The sequence below is a fragment of the Diadema setosum genome, chromosome 19 (assembly GCF_964275005.1).
Source record: "Diadema setosum chromosome 19, eeDiaSeto1, whole genome shotgun sequence".
NCBI classification, from domain to species: Eukaryota; Metazoa; Echinodermata; class Echinoidea; order Diadematoida; family Diadematidae; genus Diadema; species Diadema setosum.
Genome location: NC_092703.1, coordinates 28,487,044 through 28,503,583, shown reverse-complemented (window position 1 = coordinate 28,503,583; position 16,540 = coordinate 28,487,044). Strand labels below are relative to the sequence as shown.

The following is a 16,540-nucleotide window of genomic DNA, read 5'->3' as shown; positions in this document are numbered from 1 at the left end:
TAATCGGATGGCGGACAGTGAGTTTCGTAACAATGAAAGAAAAAAAAAAAATCTAACCGAATGTTCGACTCAGAACCGTTACTCTGACATGTAGCATTATCATCTTTTCGACTTAGAAAGAGGCGCAAATTCTTTATCCATTGTTCAGTTTCTTTTATTCAATCTACTTGCATTTTCCCTTCAATTTACCTCATTTTCTTCAACATAAACAATGGCAAACACGCTTTCTTCATCACATTCCTGGGGACCTTAGATAATAATCTGCAAGAGACTTGTCTTTAGAAGGCAAATTCGAAATCCTAAATGGGTGCTCATAAAACAAAATAATGTCTACATTCGAGCAAATGGGACAATGTATAGAGGGATAATTAAAACCCAAACCATCCTAATGTGCAATGGAGTTGTGAAATCACTGAGGTGAACTCTTAGGCATTCTGTAGAAGGAGGAAACCCGTGGCATCCGGTCACGGCCAGAGCCACGGACCTATACCCTTCGAGAGAGGGCGCACTTGAATTTCGGACAGAAGGCAATCATTGACGTCATTGTCATTAAATCTTACACGTTGACAAAGTTGGGAATACAGGTTTTTGTGACTTTTAAACTTTGGTTGTTTTCTTGATAGTCTCGCGCATGTACATCCTACTGCAAATCGCCAAACCACTATCATGATTTTGCTCTGGTTATGTAATATCGCACTACGCCGGATAAAACATTTTTTTTTTTTTTTTTTTGTCACGCCACCAGTCCTTTCATCGTCCTGTCTTGAAATTGTCAGAGATTAGATGTACTGCTACAAGTGCAAAAGTCGAATAAATAAACGTTCAAACGTTCATCAGCATTACTTGAAGGAAGAGAGCATGTGAGAAGTGAGTGGGTTCATGAAAGCCTACATTGTCGATTTGTGGTAAAAGCAACGCGTTCTTATTATATTGGACTAAATAGTCTGACATGATGGCGCTATTTCAAATTGCCTTGCGGCTGGGGACCTCCCATAATAACATCCAAGTCTTAGTCACATAATATAAAAAGACAAGCAAACAAAACGATTCAAAAAAGCTCGCACGAACTTTTTGCAAAGTTTTCGGATGGGACACCAAGACACACACAATGTGAAAAGACGCGCACACGATAAGAAAAAGCGAACGCGCGCACTAACAATAAATTATTTACTATGCACAGTCGTACATTATCGTTGTACACGAAATGCAGTATAAATAGCTGCACACACATCAAGTACAAGAAATTGATTGGCGGGCGACATAGATACAGAATACTCATTGCTATATCACTCTCATCACGCTATGATTTAATGTGAAACCGAAACGCATTTCATAAGAGTTTTGTTAGCGTGTAAACCGATGCTCGCGAGCTCTTTACCTGCGGGGTTTGCTGGGTGTAGAGTTTCGTTATCTTCTCCATGATGATGAAACACACTAGAAAAAAGGTTTCCTCCAAAGTACTATCAAATATCAACGCCCTCTCGACGTTTTGGCAAAGTAGAACTGTGTATCCTTACGAAGTAATTCGATGGCAAATTTTGCGTAAGAACGGCATAATCCGGGCACGGGTAAAATATAATAATCCGTCGCACAAACGTTCGATGTATTCGTGCAACGCGAAAATTTGTCAGGACAGCAAGCGGAGGATAATCTAGCGGGTGTTCATGGCAGATGTTGTGTAGGGCGCAACTGTCTAGGCAAGGGGCATGAATAAGAACTTGCTTTCTTTTTAAATTGGGAGCATTGAATCACTTCCTCCACACACAGTGGGACGGGGCCAGACGGGATTTGCCTAATTACGACGAGCTGGATATCTATCCGAACTTTGTGACAGGTCCCCCTTTTCTCTGTCGCCTACCACATGCCATGGTTTGCTGCATGCTGATACACATCCAACCTATTCGGCCCCGTAACATAACGAGCAAAAATAAGGACAGTTGCTAGAGTTCAGTCCAAATGTTGCAGATTCAGGGTTACCAACAAGTATTCTTCATGATACTTGACAGTTCACAAACAATTTGTTTTCTTTAAAACTTGGTTTTATCTTGGCGTTTGATCGGTGAATGTTAAATAGTACGGTACTGAGTGCAGTGTGTAGTACGGTTTAGAGTACCGGAATTTTGATTGTTAATTACTTGACAATAAAAAAAAAAGATATTATTTTTTTTTCTGTGTTTTACAGGTAATGGTTGATTCCACAACGTTCAGACTTTCATATCTATTATAACTTTACGACATAACCTAGCTTTTCGAAAAACGTATCGCAAAGAGTAATTGCTCGTCACTAATTCATACATTCATGAAACTTCATCTAGTCATGACATATAGCTCTTCACGTTTTTATTCATGTACTAGTAATAATTAATTATATCATACCACTCTTTGAAACATTATGAACATCAACAGGATGACGCAATAAGCGGCAGCTGGCTTCTCGCAATGATTTTGCTGCATACATTCAGATATGTGCTTGTCATGTTTTACAAAATCTCAACTTGTAGGAGGGGTTTTAACCGCGAAGAGGACCACACGAGGACAGAACATGCGTATTTAAATGATACCTGGGAAGTATAAGTTTAGTTTCTTCTTTTAGAAATAATAAGCGCCTTTAAAAGACCGGGACCATGTCGGATCTAATGAAGAAAAAAGAAATAAATCGCTGTTCTTGAACCACACAGGCCATTGTTCTGGTCTTATCACTATATGGGTGTTTATCCCGGGTGGTTTACGCAGTGTGTTTTATCTATTCAGTAGAATCAACCACATTTTCCAGTGAAATTTTGCAATCAAAGTCTACTTCCTTTTCAAATTAATCATCTAGCCACCTGTGCGTCCTTTAATCCACAAGCATATCCCCTAGTATCATTGTGTCCCGGCCCCTAACTCTCGTGGCAATGACTTTATCATATCCTGCAGATTCAACTAGGATTTCCTGTTGACGGAACCTGCTCGATCGAACGCGAGGAGCAGCAGTTACAGTAGTTGCAGGTCACGTGGTGTATCCCAGGGTACCTCGGGATTCGAAAAATGAGGCGGTTCCGGAAGGTCGGAAGGTCAGCGATGCTCGACGTCCTCTCCCATTCTTCGTGCGGGGAGATTCAGTTTAGGGAATGATTATTGTTTTCTGGGCGTGATTTCGAACTAACTTGCTAAAGCGTTACAGATTTCAGTGGTACGCCCAAATTGAGCCCCAGACAGAAATCATCTCACGCTATGAAAAAACAAAGAGGCGACAATTTTGCTAAATTCTTAGATCAAATAAGGAATGAATAATGAGCAATTGTGACGAAAACACAATGGGAATTAATTCACAATAATTGCTATCACAATCTTGGGAATAAAAAAAAAAAATCAGTGCAGCGCTGTTACGGTTATGCAGCTGTTCTCTAAACGAATTCAGTGGAATAAGCATGCAGTTTGTTGTACTACGACAAGATTGCGACATGACGATGTAAGATTATTCGACGAAACAGGAAAAAGATAGTTGCTGATTGCCATTATGAAAATCCATTTACAGACTTAGAATAGTAAGGCTTAATGAAAATAACATTTTATGTATAGGTTACGTTATTTCGATCAGGGTCTTGTACGCTTACAAATAAAACGAACATTCAAGTCATTCTCATAAAGCTATAAAGCCTTTCTAGACTCGTCTTTTCGTTTTATTGAGAATAGAGAGACTTAACCCATAATCCCTTACGAATCTTACGAATAATGTCTGGCCTAAAAGTAAAATGAATCGACTTCTTGATCAGTAACAATTGCATGCACTCGTCATGCTCGTCACAATACGACTTCCGAAAACCATACGCAGGCACGCACTGATGTATTCAGATCATTTTTTTTTTAATTCTTTTTTATTCTTGTGGTTTCTTCTCAATCAAAAAGTGTCCTTTCCCCCTTTTTTCGTCTCTATAATCAATTATGAAGATTCGAACATTCACCACTTGATGATCATAACCATGTTATAAAGTGCAAAGCCCAGGTCGGGTCTTTTATCACATTTTTTTTTCTTGCGATTCTTCCGTATCACTATGTCACATAAATTCGTCTTCAGTACTCATTATTTTTCTGAATGGATGGGGAGAGATGAAAAAACCCCTTTCACTGTTATTCCGCATTTCCATGGTTAATATTGCACCATATGGAGTGAGTAGAATTAAAGTTTGTGTAGCACTATCTTTTTTTTTTTGCAAGTAAAATTAGATTCCTTTCACAAGCTGGTATTTTATGGAGGTAGGTAATTCTGACCTTTCCTCTAAATTATAAAACAGAAAACTCTTTTATGATGGAAAGGGGAACTACGCATTACTATAGATTTCCATCGAATTTATTCGGACTCCGAAAAAAAAAAATCCAAACGTTATCTTCAGTACAACAGGTCAGCGTATTCCTGAGTGTCATGGCTTTAGTTTTTCCTTTCTTTCTTCTTCTTCTTCTTCCTTTTCAACTCTTAGGTGTCTTACCGTAAGATTTCATACACGATGTTGGGAGGCATTATTCTCCAACCATGCAAAATTTCATGACGTTTGCAAAAGGGATATACGATTTTTAAATGTAAAAGTTTATGTATCTGGACTTTTCTTTGCTCCACGTCTTATTTTATTGAATCGGTAATATTCCCGCGTTTTATTGATACGCGGAAGTACATGCACCATTCATCTGAAAGACAACGTGAATATCCATTCACATTAACAACCACGCCCCCAATGTGAAAAGCTATAGGATCAGCAATAGATCAATGTCACACGTACAGAATGGAATATACTCTTATCTGTGTTCCATCTTTTGTTGTGCTATACCCGTTTAAAAAAAGGTGTATAATGCACGATGCCAGAAAAAGAAATCTCTTGCAGAGAACTGGTATATATTTTGCGATAACTAACTAGAAAAACCACACCGAATGAATATTTTTCAGTCGAAGTTTTGCCAAAGCTGTGGCTGTTGATTACACATCAAGTTCATTGTTTGAATAAAGATAATTTTTCTGATAAATACCAAGATGTGTCTTGATTGGAGACTCTAAATTTGTGGAAGCATGGTCTTTTCTCAGTGCTTGGATTCTTGACTGCCTTGCAATAAGCTAGTCGAAATAATCATTGCAAAGAATTGACATGATATGCTTATATTTTGTTAAATCGACACCAGTTATCAACGTCTACAAGCATGACAAGGGCCCAATGCAAACACTGCTCTCCGCTCTCGTTTAAATTCAGCTCTGGGTGCATTTCAATTAAATTGATAATTGGTTGATTGATTGATACTGATAGTTTAAGTACTTCTACGCTTGGAGGTCTGACACACTTACCATGTTGACTGATTAGGATGATGTTACACCGACTGGAAAAAAGATAAGGAATTGCTCAGAGTAAGATGATCGTCTGGTCTGGTTAATTCTTCTGCTTCTCAGCGCCGAGTTCGATGCGCGGACCAAGAAGAGAGAAGGTCAACGGGCAGGAAAGTTTCCAACCCGACCGGTAAGTTTCGTGAAAGATAAGTGAAGCAAAGTAGTTGGATCGCGTCGGTTTTATGGCAACTTCCGGGGTAAAGCAACGTGCGCAGCGCGCTCGGCGTGCTCGCTTGTATTGTTGTATGCGCAAGGGAGTGGGAGGAAGTATCGCGTGCGACCTTTCGTGGTAAAGCGGGTTAGAAAGGAAAGTTGCGCCAACAGAACAAAAAACTATATAATTGAGGTTTGTAATATTCGAATGAGAACAACACAAACAACGAAGGAAACAGGAACGGTTGACGCCATTATAGCCGGAAATTTGATTGCAAACCGACGGACCACGTTGGCGGAAGTGACAGTAAGATTTAGGTGTAAAGCACGAGATTTTGCAAGACTGCAGGAAAGGAGTAGATGAATAGACAGTTAAACATAAGAAGGGGATATATCACTTGTCTAAACCCAAGGGAAGAATGAAACTTACGATTATGTTAACTGAATCATGTGAACCTGAATCATTTATTAGAAAATAGTGAGAAAATGTGAGAGAAAGGGATGAAAAGAGCAGAGAAATAATGAAATGAGAGAAAGACAGAGGGGGAGGGGTGAGGAGAGGGGGAGAGACGGAGAGAAATATATTGATTTAGCAGACAATCTGGCGTAGTGGCAAAGCCATACCAGGAAGAGAGTTTAATGTTTCTGTAATATACCTCACTTTGCAGGTGTACAGAGTGCCAACGAGTACGATACACTCCCCCCTCCCTCACTCACTCAAGCTTTGCCGCCCTCTGTCGTCCATATGTCGTAAGTGCAGTCATTCTCCCAGGCCTAACCTACTTCATCTTCGCCTTCCTGCGATGTGCAAGTCTCGTTTTGTACAGAGGCAGTATACAAGTGGTGCTATCGCAGCTCAGATAATGCATGTACACGGTATTCCATTGAACACTTAATACACTTGCATTGTGCATGGCTATGGTAAAATACAACGCTTTTACGTCGGTTCGAGTAGTGGGCCTGGCTTTGGAAAATCATCGTTTGTTTGTATATCATGTCTGTATGTCTGTGTTTGAAGAACCAACAAACAACTGAAATGAAAATACTATAGCTTGCAAGTACACAAAGAAACTCATAAAGAAACACACTATCACTATCTGGAACATATCTGTCAATTTTTGTCTTATAAGTGTTGTTTTAGACAATATACATTGTTTATTTGTTATGCTTCTTATTAGTACCATGGAGCTACGTAGCTCCATGTTAGTACATTCAAGGAGGTACTAGGCGACTCTACCTCCTTGGTACATTGATGTCTTTATACAGTTAAACAACACAGAAGCAGATAATACTCAAGATTTAGATTGAACAAAAATCACTAATACTGTTCATCAAGTTAAAGAAAATGCTCACCCTCTCCTATCACATGTACTCAAAAAAAGGGTGTAAAGCATAAGTTGTGGAAAAACAATAACTATAACTTGCTCTATATAGGCCTAATGAGTGCTGTTTCTGTGCCAATGCAATTGGGTATGCAAGGAATACAATGTGCTATACCACACACACCGTGTTGTTGATAACAGGAAGGCAGAACTCATTCTTCGATCTTGCGGCAGTTTATCATTCTTCACTCTCATTCTGTCTATGTATCGCAATTGTTTAAAGGAATGGTACAGTTTCGGTTGATATGGGGTTTCAGGTTTTTCAGCTTTTTTTTTTTTTTTTTTTGGATGATTTCTTGAGATAATAGGAAACCTCTTATGAAATATGAAAGGGCATAAAATTCTAGGAGGAATTCAAAGTTTATTTGACTGAAAATTGGTTTTGAAATAGCTGAGGTATCCCTAAAAAAAGGTGGGACCCATCTTTTATTAGAATCGCTTTGTTTTACTTTGTTTTGGGATATCTCAGCCATTTTAAAACCGATTTTCATCGAATGCTCTTTTAATTCATTTTAGAATTTTATGCTCTTAAATTATCATTTCATGTAGTGGTTTCTAAGTATCTCGCAAAAAAATAAAAAATAAAAAGCGGAATCGTCTTCTCAACCAGTATCATATGCCATCCCTTTAACCCCCTATGTACTGAGTACCCTGCCGATTTAGAACACCGTTGCAACACAATGCAATATGTACTTAGCAGTGATAGCCTAAGTGTAAAACCCAATCTTGATTGACACGTATTCTACGAAGAAAGGCACACAACACAGCGAGACACATGAGAGTTTACAACGCGAGTGATAGTGCCTGGTACATGATATTTTGTACAGTGGACTCCCGTTATGTTATAACGAAGTCCTCGGAACCGGCAGTTTTCTTTCGTTATGTCAAAATTTCGTTATAACCGAAAAACAAAACAAAACATAGAGAGCATAGTGTTGGAGTCTGAATTCTCATTCCATTTAAACCGGAATTTCGATATATAACTGTGTTCGTTACAACGGGAGTGCGCTGTATTACAATTACAATTACATTTCCATTGAACTGCATTCGTGCAGTTTCATGGAAATGTACGACAATATATTATCCAGTAATCATAGTATAATATCATAAGACTGATACACGCAGTTTAATCGTTACTTTCGTGAAATACAGACAGATAGTACACTTTCGTCGGTTCTATATCAACTTGCCAGAGCCAGCAAAATGGAAACCAAAACCGTCTCTTAAAGGGATAGTACAGTTTTGTTTGAGACCTAATTTCAGGTTTCTAACATTTTTTGGTAAGATAATGAAAAACATCATATGAAATATGAAAGAGCATGTAATTCTATGAGGAATTCAACGTTTATTTGACGAAAATTGCTTTTGAAATGGCTGAGATATCCCAAAAAAGAGCGATTTTAATAAATTGTGGGACCCACACTATATTACGATCGCTTTGTTTTACTTTGTTTTTGGATGTTTCAGTCATGCCAAACCCGATTTTCATCAAACAAACTTTGAATTCCTCTTCAAATGGTATCCTCTGTACTATATCATAAGTGTTTTCTTGGTATCTCGCAAAAAGTTAAAAGCCCAATTCTCATCTCCACCAATACTGTGCCATCCCTTTAAAGCGGATTATAAGTATCTCGGAGACTGCCGTTTGGTTTTGAAAAAAGCACCTCGTTCAGATTCAAGGCACTATAATCATGATGACGTGGAGGAAGTATAATTACACGTTGCAAAACAGCATAGACAAATATTCGTCCATGTTGATTAACGATTCAATTTCACTTGGCTTGTTTCGATATCATAGTCTGCGAGGATTATGATTTATGGGGAGCCGCGACGCGGGGTGTTGTCTGACAATACCGATACAGGATTACATGTTTATGCATTAGCATGATGTGTGTCTGCATAATAGAGTGTGCGTCTAGGCTTTCGTTTGTGTGAATAGATATAAACCAGGAAGTAATCTTTTCGTTCGTGGTTCCATAATGGCGGCAATAGGCATGATATATTGTATCAGTGCTTGTTTGTTGGTGAAATGAGTCACGTTTTGTATTTCTACTAAAAGTCTCACCACTCTATCCGGGGTATTTGTTATACAAAATTCATAAGAAAATAGCGAATAAAACACAAAAGCGAGCAGATATGATATTTTCCGTTTACTGTGTGTGTGACAGTGTGTATATCAATTGAATTGAACTACTATTGAAAAAATAAAAGCTATAGTGTATGTAATAGACAGTATGGTGTGCTATATAGCTCCTTTATCGAACCAAACGCGCTGTAGCAGCTCGGAAAAAGTATCTTACTATTTTGAAGATGAGTGCTTTTTTATCATCATTATTTTCATTTTGCATTTTGTATAGAGGGCCTCGGGGTATAGAAGTTTGGTATCGTTATTGTAGTCCTACTCTCAACGGCGAATAATTATGTGATTACAACGATTTTCTTCAATCTCTGGAGATCACTTGTTATTATTCTGTACTCTAAATTCAATATCACGTTTGGAAAATGCAATTTATTTTATGTTTTTCTTTCTCTCTTTTTCTTCTCTGTTTGTATCATTTCTTGAACACAACATTCTGTACTTGGTTTAAGACTGATATGAATGAATAGTCATCATTTTGAACAAGCTCCTCTACATACTCTTAAAGGACAAGTTCACCTTCATAGACATGTGGGTTGAGTGAATGCAGCAATATTAGTAGAACACATCAGTGAGAGTTTGAGCAAAATCGGACAATCCGTTAAAAAGTTATGAATTTTTGAAGTTTCTGCTCAGTCACGGCTGGATGAAAAGACTACTATAGCTTGTGATGTCACATGAGTACAACGATATAAAGAAAGAATAAAGAAAATTCAACATATTTTGATTTTTCTCGCATAACAAAAGAACACTCAACTTCTCTCTTTCAGAAGGCAGGGGGAATAATATTACCCATAACATACGTCAGTTAGCAAGTCTAATGTGCACTTTATTCAAAAAGTAAAGTTTTGTGAAATTCTCTTTTTATTTTCCTTATATAGTTGTACGCATGTGACATCATACACTCTAGTAGTCTTCTCTTCCAGTAGTGACTGCGCAGATAGAATATTCGTAACTTTTGAACGGATTGTCTAATTTTCCTCAAACTTTCACTGATGAGTTCTACTAATATTGCTGCATTCCCTCAATCCTTATGTATATGAAGGTGGACTTGTCCTTTAAACAGCGGATGAGATAACATCAACATTGGATTTAGTATGGATAGAGATATTAGGGCTTCCGTAGACCGGTCTGTAGGACTGGTGAGAACAGAGGATGTGTTAACCGTTTAGTGTGGAGAATAATATCCTGTATAATTATCGCTTAAGGGCAAGGTGATGTGAGGTGTGCATGAATTACAGAAAAGAAAAATGTTTCTTAAACAAATAAAAGGAGTGTTGACTTGATAGTCATAAAAGTATTTTACCCTACTGAGAAAAAACAACAACAATCATTGTGCGTTTTGAAGTTTTTACGTGTCATCTTTTCAGGTTAATCAACGGGAAACGTCTGGAAAACCACGAAGGTAAGTGAATGGCACTGAGTTGAGAGGTAAGTTTGAAAAACTACGGTTAAAGAGGAGCTGGTTCCTTTTTGAACTGTAGCACATCCGGTGTGCCTAATGACAACCCAACTGGTAAAGCAAATGTCGCCATCTTGTGACAACTATGTCATAAATCTGCTTGAACTAGAGGTTTCCTTTGTCTGTATGTGTTTAGATGAATACAAGTTGTTTTTTTTTTTTTTAACCACAAGGCTCGACATTATTTCATTTTTGTCATATTTCCTTCCTACTTCTTAGTCACATGACGTAGTACTTGCAACACGTTATTATGTCTGCCATCTCTAAATCATCATGGTTTATTGCGTTACTTTCGTTTTGTTTTGTTTTGTTTTGGTATTGATTTTTTTTTTCAGTTGATCAGGTATCATTCTCTGGCCGCCTAGAATAAGATCTGATGAATTTGTCGGCCCAAACGGTCCATGGATGATGTTTATCATGTTATAATATATAATGTACAATACAATACAATACAATACAATACAATACAATACAATACAATACAATACAACACAATACAATACAACATGACATGACATGATATGATATGATATATGATACGATATGATATGATATGATATGATATGATATGATATGTGATATGATATAATATAATATGATATTATATATTATACATAGTTCAAATTTTACTTCTTTTTAGCTCATATAGAAAAAAATAATTTAAAGCTGCATAATTCAAACACACACACACACACATGCACACACACACGCGCGCACACACATACACACACACCCTCTGACAAGCACTTGGGTAATGAATATGTCGTCCCTGAGTCGAATATAACAAGTTTTCCTCTATAAGTAGGCTCATCATTAACATTGGGTTCCAGCTCATTCACTCTTCGTATGAGTAATAACAACATCAGTTCGATGATATACACATGTTATAAACAATATCACATTTACACATTACAGGATTTTATTATCGGCATTAACACAACACCAACTGGCATAATACAAGACAATGACGAATAAATAAATAAACAGGAACATTGACTTGAAGAAAAACAGAAACTTACAATATCGAGAAAACTGATCCTGCATTCATCCACGATATTGCAATACAGTAGATTCTATGTACGAGGCAAGTTTTCCTTGTCATTCCAAGGTCTGTCATGTTTTGCTTTTTTTTTTTTAATAGTAAGTCATCTAACAGATTATCCTGTAAGCCTGCTTGGGAAACATTGAACATGAACACTAAACCATGTGATGTAAACTCATTACGTAGTGAATTAATGAGTCTTAATCTAGGGCTATGTCATTAAGCATTTTACCCGACCCGAGTCGAAAAGTTTCTCTAGAGCACTTTGTGGTTGCATTTCAACACAGACTGGTGAAAAAAAAAAAAAACGGGTATGTTTACGCACCTGCAGCATCGGGCATAAAAAAGGCACAGTATCAACTCTGGACTTTGACGAGGAATATGTCCGCTGGGCACAATTCCACAACGGATTATTAACAGGCCGTGTCCCTTGGAATTAATTTGAGTATGCTCATTTGCTATGAATATGAAGATGGAGATGAACATAGTAATCTTTATGTTAGGATTTCTCGAAACAATGGTGCCCATTAATATTTTCAGTTTTCAAGAATCGCGCAACATTTTCGTATTTACCCACCCTGAGAAGCAGGAAAGGTACATTCTTGCATGAAAGTATTAAATGAAGGAAAACACATTTTGATACGCATGAAATAATAATTGGTAGGCCCTACTCCAATAACAAAAGAGTTTGTAATCTCAAGGATGATATAATTTGACGTCCAAATGGTCAGGAGGGTGCGTTTTGGTCCTTTTTGTAGTGACCAAATAGAAGTTATTTCAGCTTCTCTACTGTAGCCATTTTGTAAATGGTAGTTAGCAATAAGAAAATAATCGTTAAACCAATTCGAACATAATGCAAGAGAAATTCGAAAATTATGACTGTTACAATAGCCTCATTAAGGTTATGAGGGGCATGGTAATCAAGGTACAGAAACTTGTCAAATTTGCTTGTACGTGAACTCGGGCACTCGACGCATTAAATAGGAACTTGCGAGAGAGTCTAGTCGGGTTAAACCATTTTAGGTACAAGCTTTTCTAAGAAATCACAATATGGTCTAGTATTCGTCGCCTTCCTCTTCGCCCTCGGGTTCCATGCAGGAGTCGACACCAACCTCCTCGTAGTCCTTCTCCAGGGCAGCCAGATCCTCACGAGCTTCGGAGAACTCTCCCTCCTCCATACCCTCTCCCACGTACCAGTGGACGAAGGCACGCTTGGCGTACATCAGATCGAACTTGTGGTCCAGACGAGCCCAGGCCTCGGCGATGGCCGTGGTGTTGCTCAGCATGCAAACGGCACGCTGGACCTTGGCCAGATCGCCACCAGGTACGACGGTTGGTGGCTGGTAATTGATGCCGACCTTGAAACCAGTTGGGCACCAGTCGACGAACTGGATGGTGCGCTTGGTCTTGATGGTAGCGATGGCGGCGTTGACATCCTTGGGGACGACATCACCACGATACAGCAGACAGCAAGCCATGTACTTGCCGTGACGAGGATCGCATTTCACCATTTGGTTGGCGGGCTCGAAGCAGGCATTGGTGATCTCGGCAACGGTCAGCTGCTCATGGTAGGCCTTCTCGGCAGAGATGACGGGAGCGTAGGTAGCCAGAGGGAAGTGAATACGAGGGTAGGGCACCAAGTTGGTCTGGAACTCGGTAAGATCGACGTTGAGGGCACCATCGAATCGGAGGGAGGCGGTGATGGATGAAACGATCTGGCCGATGAGACGGTTCAGGTTGGTGTAGGTGGGACGCTCGATGTCGAGGTTGCGACGGCAGATGTCGTAGATGGCTTCGTTGTCGACCATGAAGGCACAGTCGGAGTGCTCAAGGGTGGTGTGAGTTGTCAGGATGGAGTTGTAGGGTTCGACCACCGCCGTAGAAACCTGAGGGGCGGGATAGATGGCGAACTCGAGCTTTGACTTCTTGCCGTAGTCGACGGAGAGACGCTCCATGAGCAGAGAGGTGAAACCAGATCCGGTGCCACCGCCGAAGCTGTGGAAGATGAGGAATCCCTGAAGACCGGTGCACTGATCAGCCAGCTTCCTGATCCTGTCGAGGACCATATCGATGAGCTCCTTGCCAACGGTGTAATGACCACGGGCGTAGTTGTTGGCGGCATCCTCTTTGCCAGAAATGAGCTGCTCAGGGTGGAACAGCTGGCGGTAGGTTCCAGTTCGGACTTCATCTGCAAAGGCAAAAGACAACCATAAAATGTGATTTTTTTTTTTTTTTTTTTTTTTGTGAGCCGAATGTTAATGCTAAATAGCGTTTATGCCGCAGTGATTGCTGATGGTATAAACTCAATTTCAACGTCGCCTAAACTTCAAGCACTCCCCTTCAGTTGCTTCTCATCGTGTAAAAATGCAGATTAAATTTCTCATTAAATCATCAGCTCATTACATCATAGATATTTTAAACAATAATGAAAAATGATATTTTGGATACTTCTGATAAATCACTGAAGGTATCGAAAAGACAACAAATATATCACATCATGATCATTATTCAGTTGTTTGATTGTCATGAAAGTATAACAATGTCCTGTCCCATGCAACAAAATGATGGATATAACGTCTTACCGACAACGGTGGGCTCGAGATCGACGAAGACGGCACGGGGAACGTGCTTGCCGGCTCCAGTCTCGCTGAAGAAGGTGTTGAAGGAATCGTCACCTCCTCCGATGGTCTTGTCCGAAGGCATCTGACCATCGGGCTGGATGCCGTGCTCCAGACAGTACAACTCCCAGCATGCATTGCCGATCTGGACACCGGCTTGTCCGACGTGGATAGAGATACATTCACGCTGCAAGATTAAAAAAAATAACTAAATTGTTACTTTTTGATCGGGAAGAAAAGGCGGATGTACAATGTATCCATATACCACTTGTCGCGAGGGACATTTTAAATGGCTACCAGTTGACAGTGCTTAATTGTCGTCGCTAAGAACAGATTAGTTATTCTGGTCATTTCATCTCCATTCAAAACAGGTCCGCTCTTGTATGTTTGATGTGAGCAGGTGAATTGAATACATTTCTCGCTTGAATATATCAGTAGGCCTTTAGATCCGACTGTCAAAGACCATGGACTTCACACAAGCAAAAGGGTTTCATGATGACACAAATTGCACGGAAAACATCATCAGTCGTTATGAATAGTCAAATCAGAAAGTTGATAATGTCATGCCCTCACAGATTCATTATCGTTTTATATACAGACATGAACAAAATGCCATGTTTCAGCTGTGTAAACAAAACGAATAAAATGTTAACTGTGATATATTTTGGTATGGGAATATGTTTTTCACCTGTATTAGCTAAAAATAACATCTTTCCCTCTGAATTTCATATGACAGGTACAAGTGTACTGTATACATGTACATGAAAAATTGTGAGGGCATGACATCATCAAATCGTTCACTTAAATTCATAAGGACTGGTCAAGAAATGTTTATTCCCAAAATTGTGAAATTTCAAAATGTCACATCTCGTATATTTCTTATCGGATTTTTGTCCTTTTTGCAAAATTCTGTGGGGAAGTTTTTCTCTTTCTTTTAAATTCTTTTATTTTTTGTTAGGATGGATTTCCTCTTTAAATTTACCAACTGATTATTGTGCAAATATTTCAACCAGTTGTATAGGCATAATCCAAATCACCGCTCTGAATGTAAGTCATGAATCGTTATGTATACCCAGTAATGCCATGTGCGCAACGAGTTGCGAGCCGTCGAACATGCCGCTTTCTGTCTCACAAGAGTATGAATAATTTATCACATTGATTTACCCTTCACCCTCCACTCACCACTCCCAATATTATAGACACACTGCACACACACACAAATGCACACATATCACTATGGTTGCCATTGGCGACCATAAGCAAATTGGTACAGTATGCTGCACTAATGTGGGTGTATTTGATATTCAGTATGAACACTGGACCAATTACATGTAGTATGATCACCAGACGATGGTCATAAACACGCCACACTAAAGTCATGCGTACCAGAATATCTATGTACTTAATTACCTCCCCCATCACCACAAGCAATAAGTTAATAAGCACTTGTTGCTACAGGCAACAGCCGACTCGGTGGGATACTTTATATGAATGTGTAGAATTAATGCATTCAATTTACCACACAATATCGACTAATTGTACATAATTAAACGCCCTAATGAAACCTTATGCAACAGAATACATGGACAGGTCCACTGCTCCCTTCTAAGCTCAACACGCGCGCACACACACACACACACACACACACTAACACACGTACACTCACACACACAAACATACTCATTACCATTACCATCACCACGTACATGTACACACATGATGGTTGCCATTGGTGACTTAACAACTGACCTGAGTAATCGCTTCTGTGAATGCACTGAATGAATGCATTCAGTGAGAATGAATGGTACTATAAATCAAGACGGGTTTTAAGAAGCCATTAATCGCTAGTGTAATCTCAGCACTTTCTTTACACGTATCCAATAATGTATTACCAAGGAGGTGCTCGCCTTGTACCTCCTCTGTATTAAGCCCTACACATCCCTACATTCTCAGTAAACAAATCCTCATTCATTCATGCATTCACACAAACACACCACACACAAGCAAAATAAGTAGACAAGCAGTGGTTGCCATTGGTAACCACCAAAGCCGATGCATCGCCACGCTTCAGAAATCCCACGATGACTCACGCACGAGTTACCTACCACAAAGAGATACTCGCGACGTGGTACACTGCAGTAACACACTGATTCTCAATGACCAATTTATGTATAGGTTTACATGTGAGCCTCAACTCAAGTCAGAGTCTACCAATGCATGTACGTTTCTTTCCTTCTATAATATTCCAAATAGTAAAATGCTTTATTAGTTCCCAGCCACAGGGCAGGTGTACAATCAGGAGTAGAGACACGTCGTATATATGGGTGTTGAATGTTGGACCTATATAACAAGTGGATTGCTCAAAATATTTGCTAGCTGTATGCAAAAACAAAACAAAA

The 16,540-nt window shown here is 39.2% G+C and overlaps 2 protein-coding genes across 2 annotated transcripts in view; both read right to left on the bottom strand.

Annotated features, from left to right (window-relative positions):
- The window catches only part of LOC140242636 (tubulin alpha-1 chain-like), an 8,714-nt gene extending 3,233 nt beyond the window's left edge, over positions 1-5,481 (bottom strand). Inside the window, exon 1 of the mRNA XM_072322391.1 lies at positions 5,309-5,481. Within this exon, the coding sequence (XP_072178492.1) occupies positions 5,309-5,311 (3 nt within the window). The 5' untranslated portion in view covers positions 5,312-5,481. The remainder of the gene's footprint in view (positions 1-5,308) is intronic.
- Positions 5,482-11,377: 5,896 nt separating this feature from the next.
- On the bottom strand, positions 11,378-14,323 carry LOC140242682 (tubulin alpha-1A chain-like). Its single transcript, XM_072322441.1, has 2 exons — positions 14,106-14,323; positions 11,378-13,711 (listed from the first exon to the last, which is right to left on the bottom strand). The coding sequence occupies exons 1-2, from the start codon at positions 14,224-14,226 to the stop codon at positions 12,579-12,581; spliced, it is 1,254 nt and encodes a 417-aa protein (XP_072178542.1). The 5' UTR covers positions 14,227-14,323; the 3' UTR covers positions 11,378-12,578.
- Between the last annotated feature and the right edge of the window lie 2,217 nt (positions 14,324-16,540).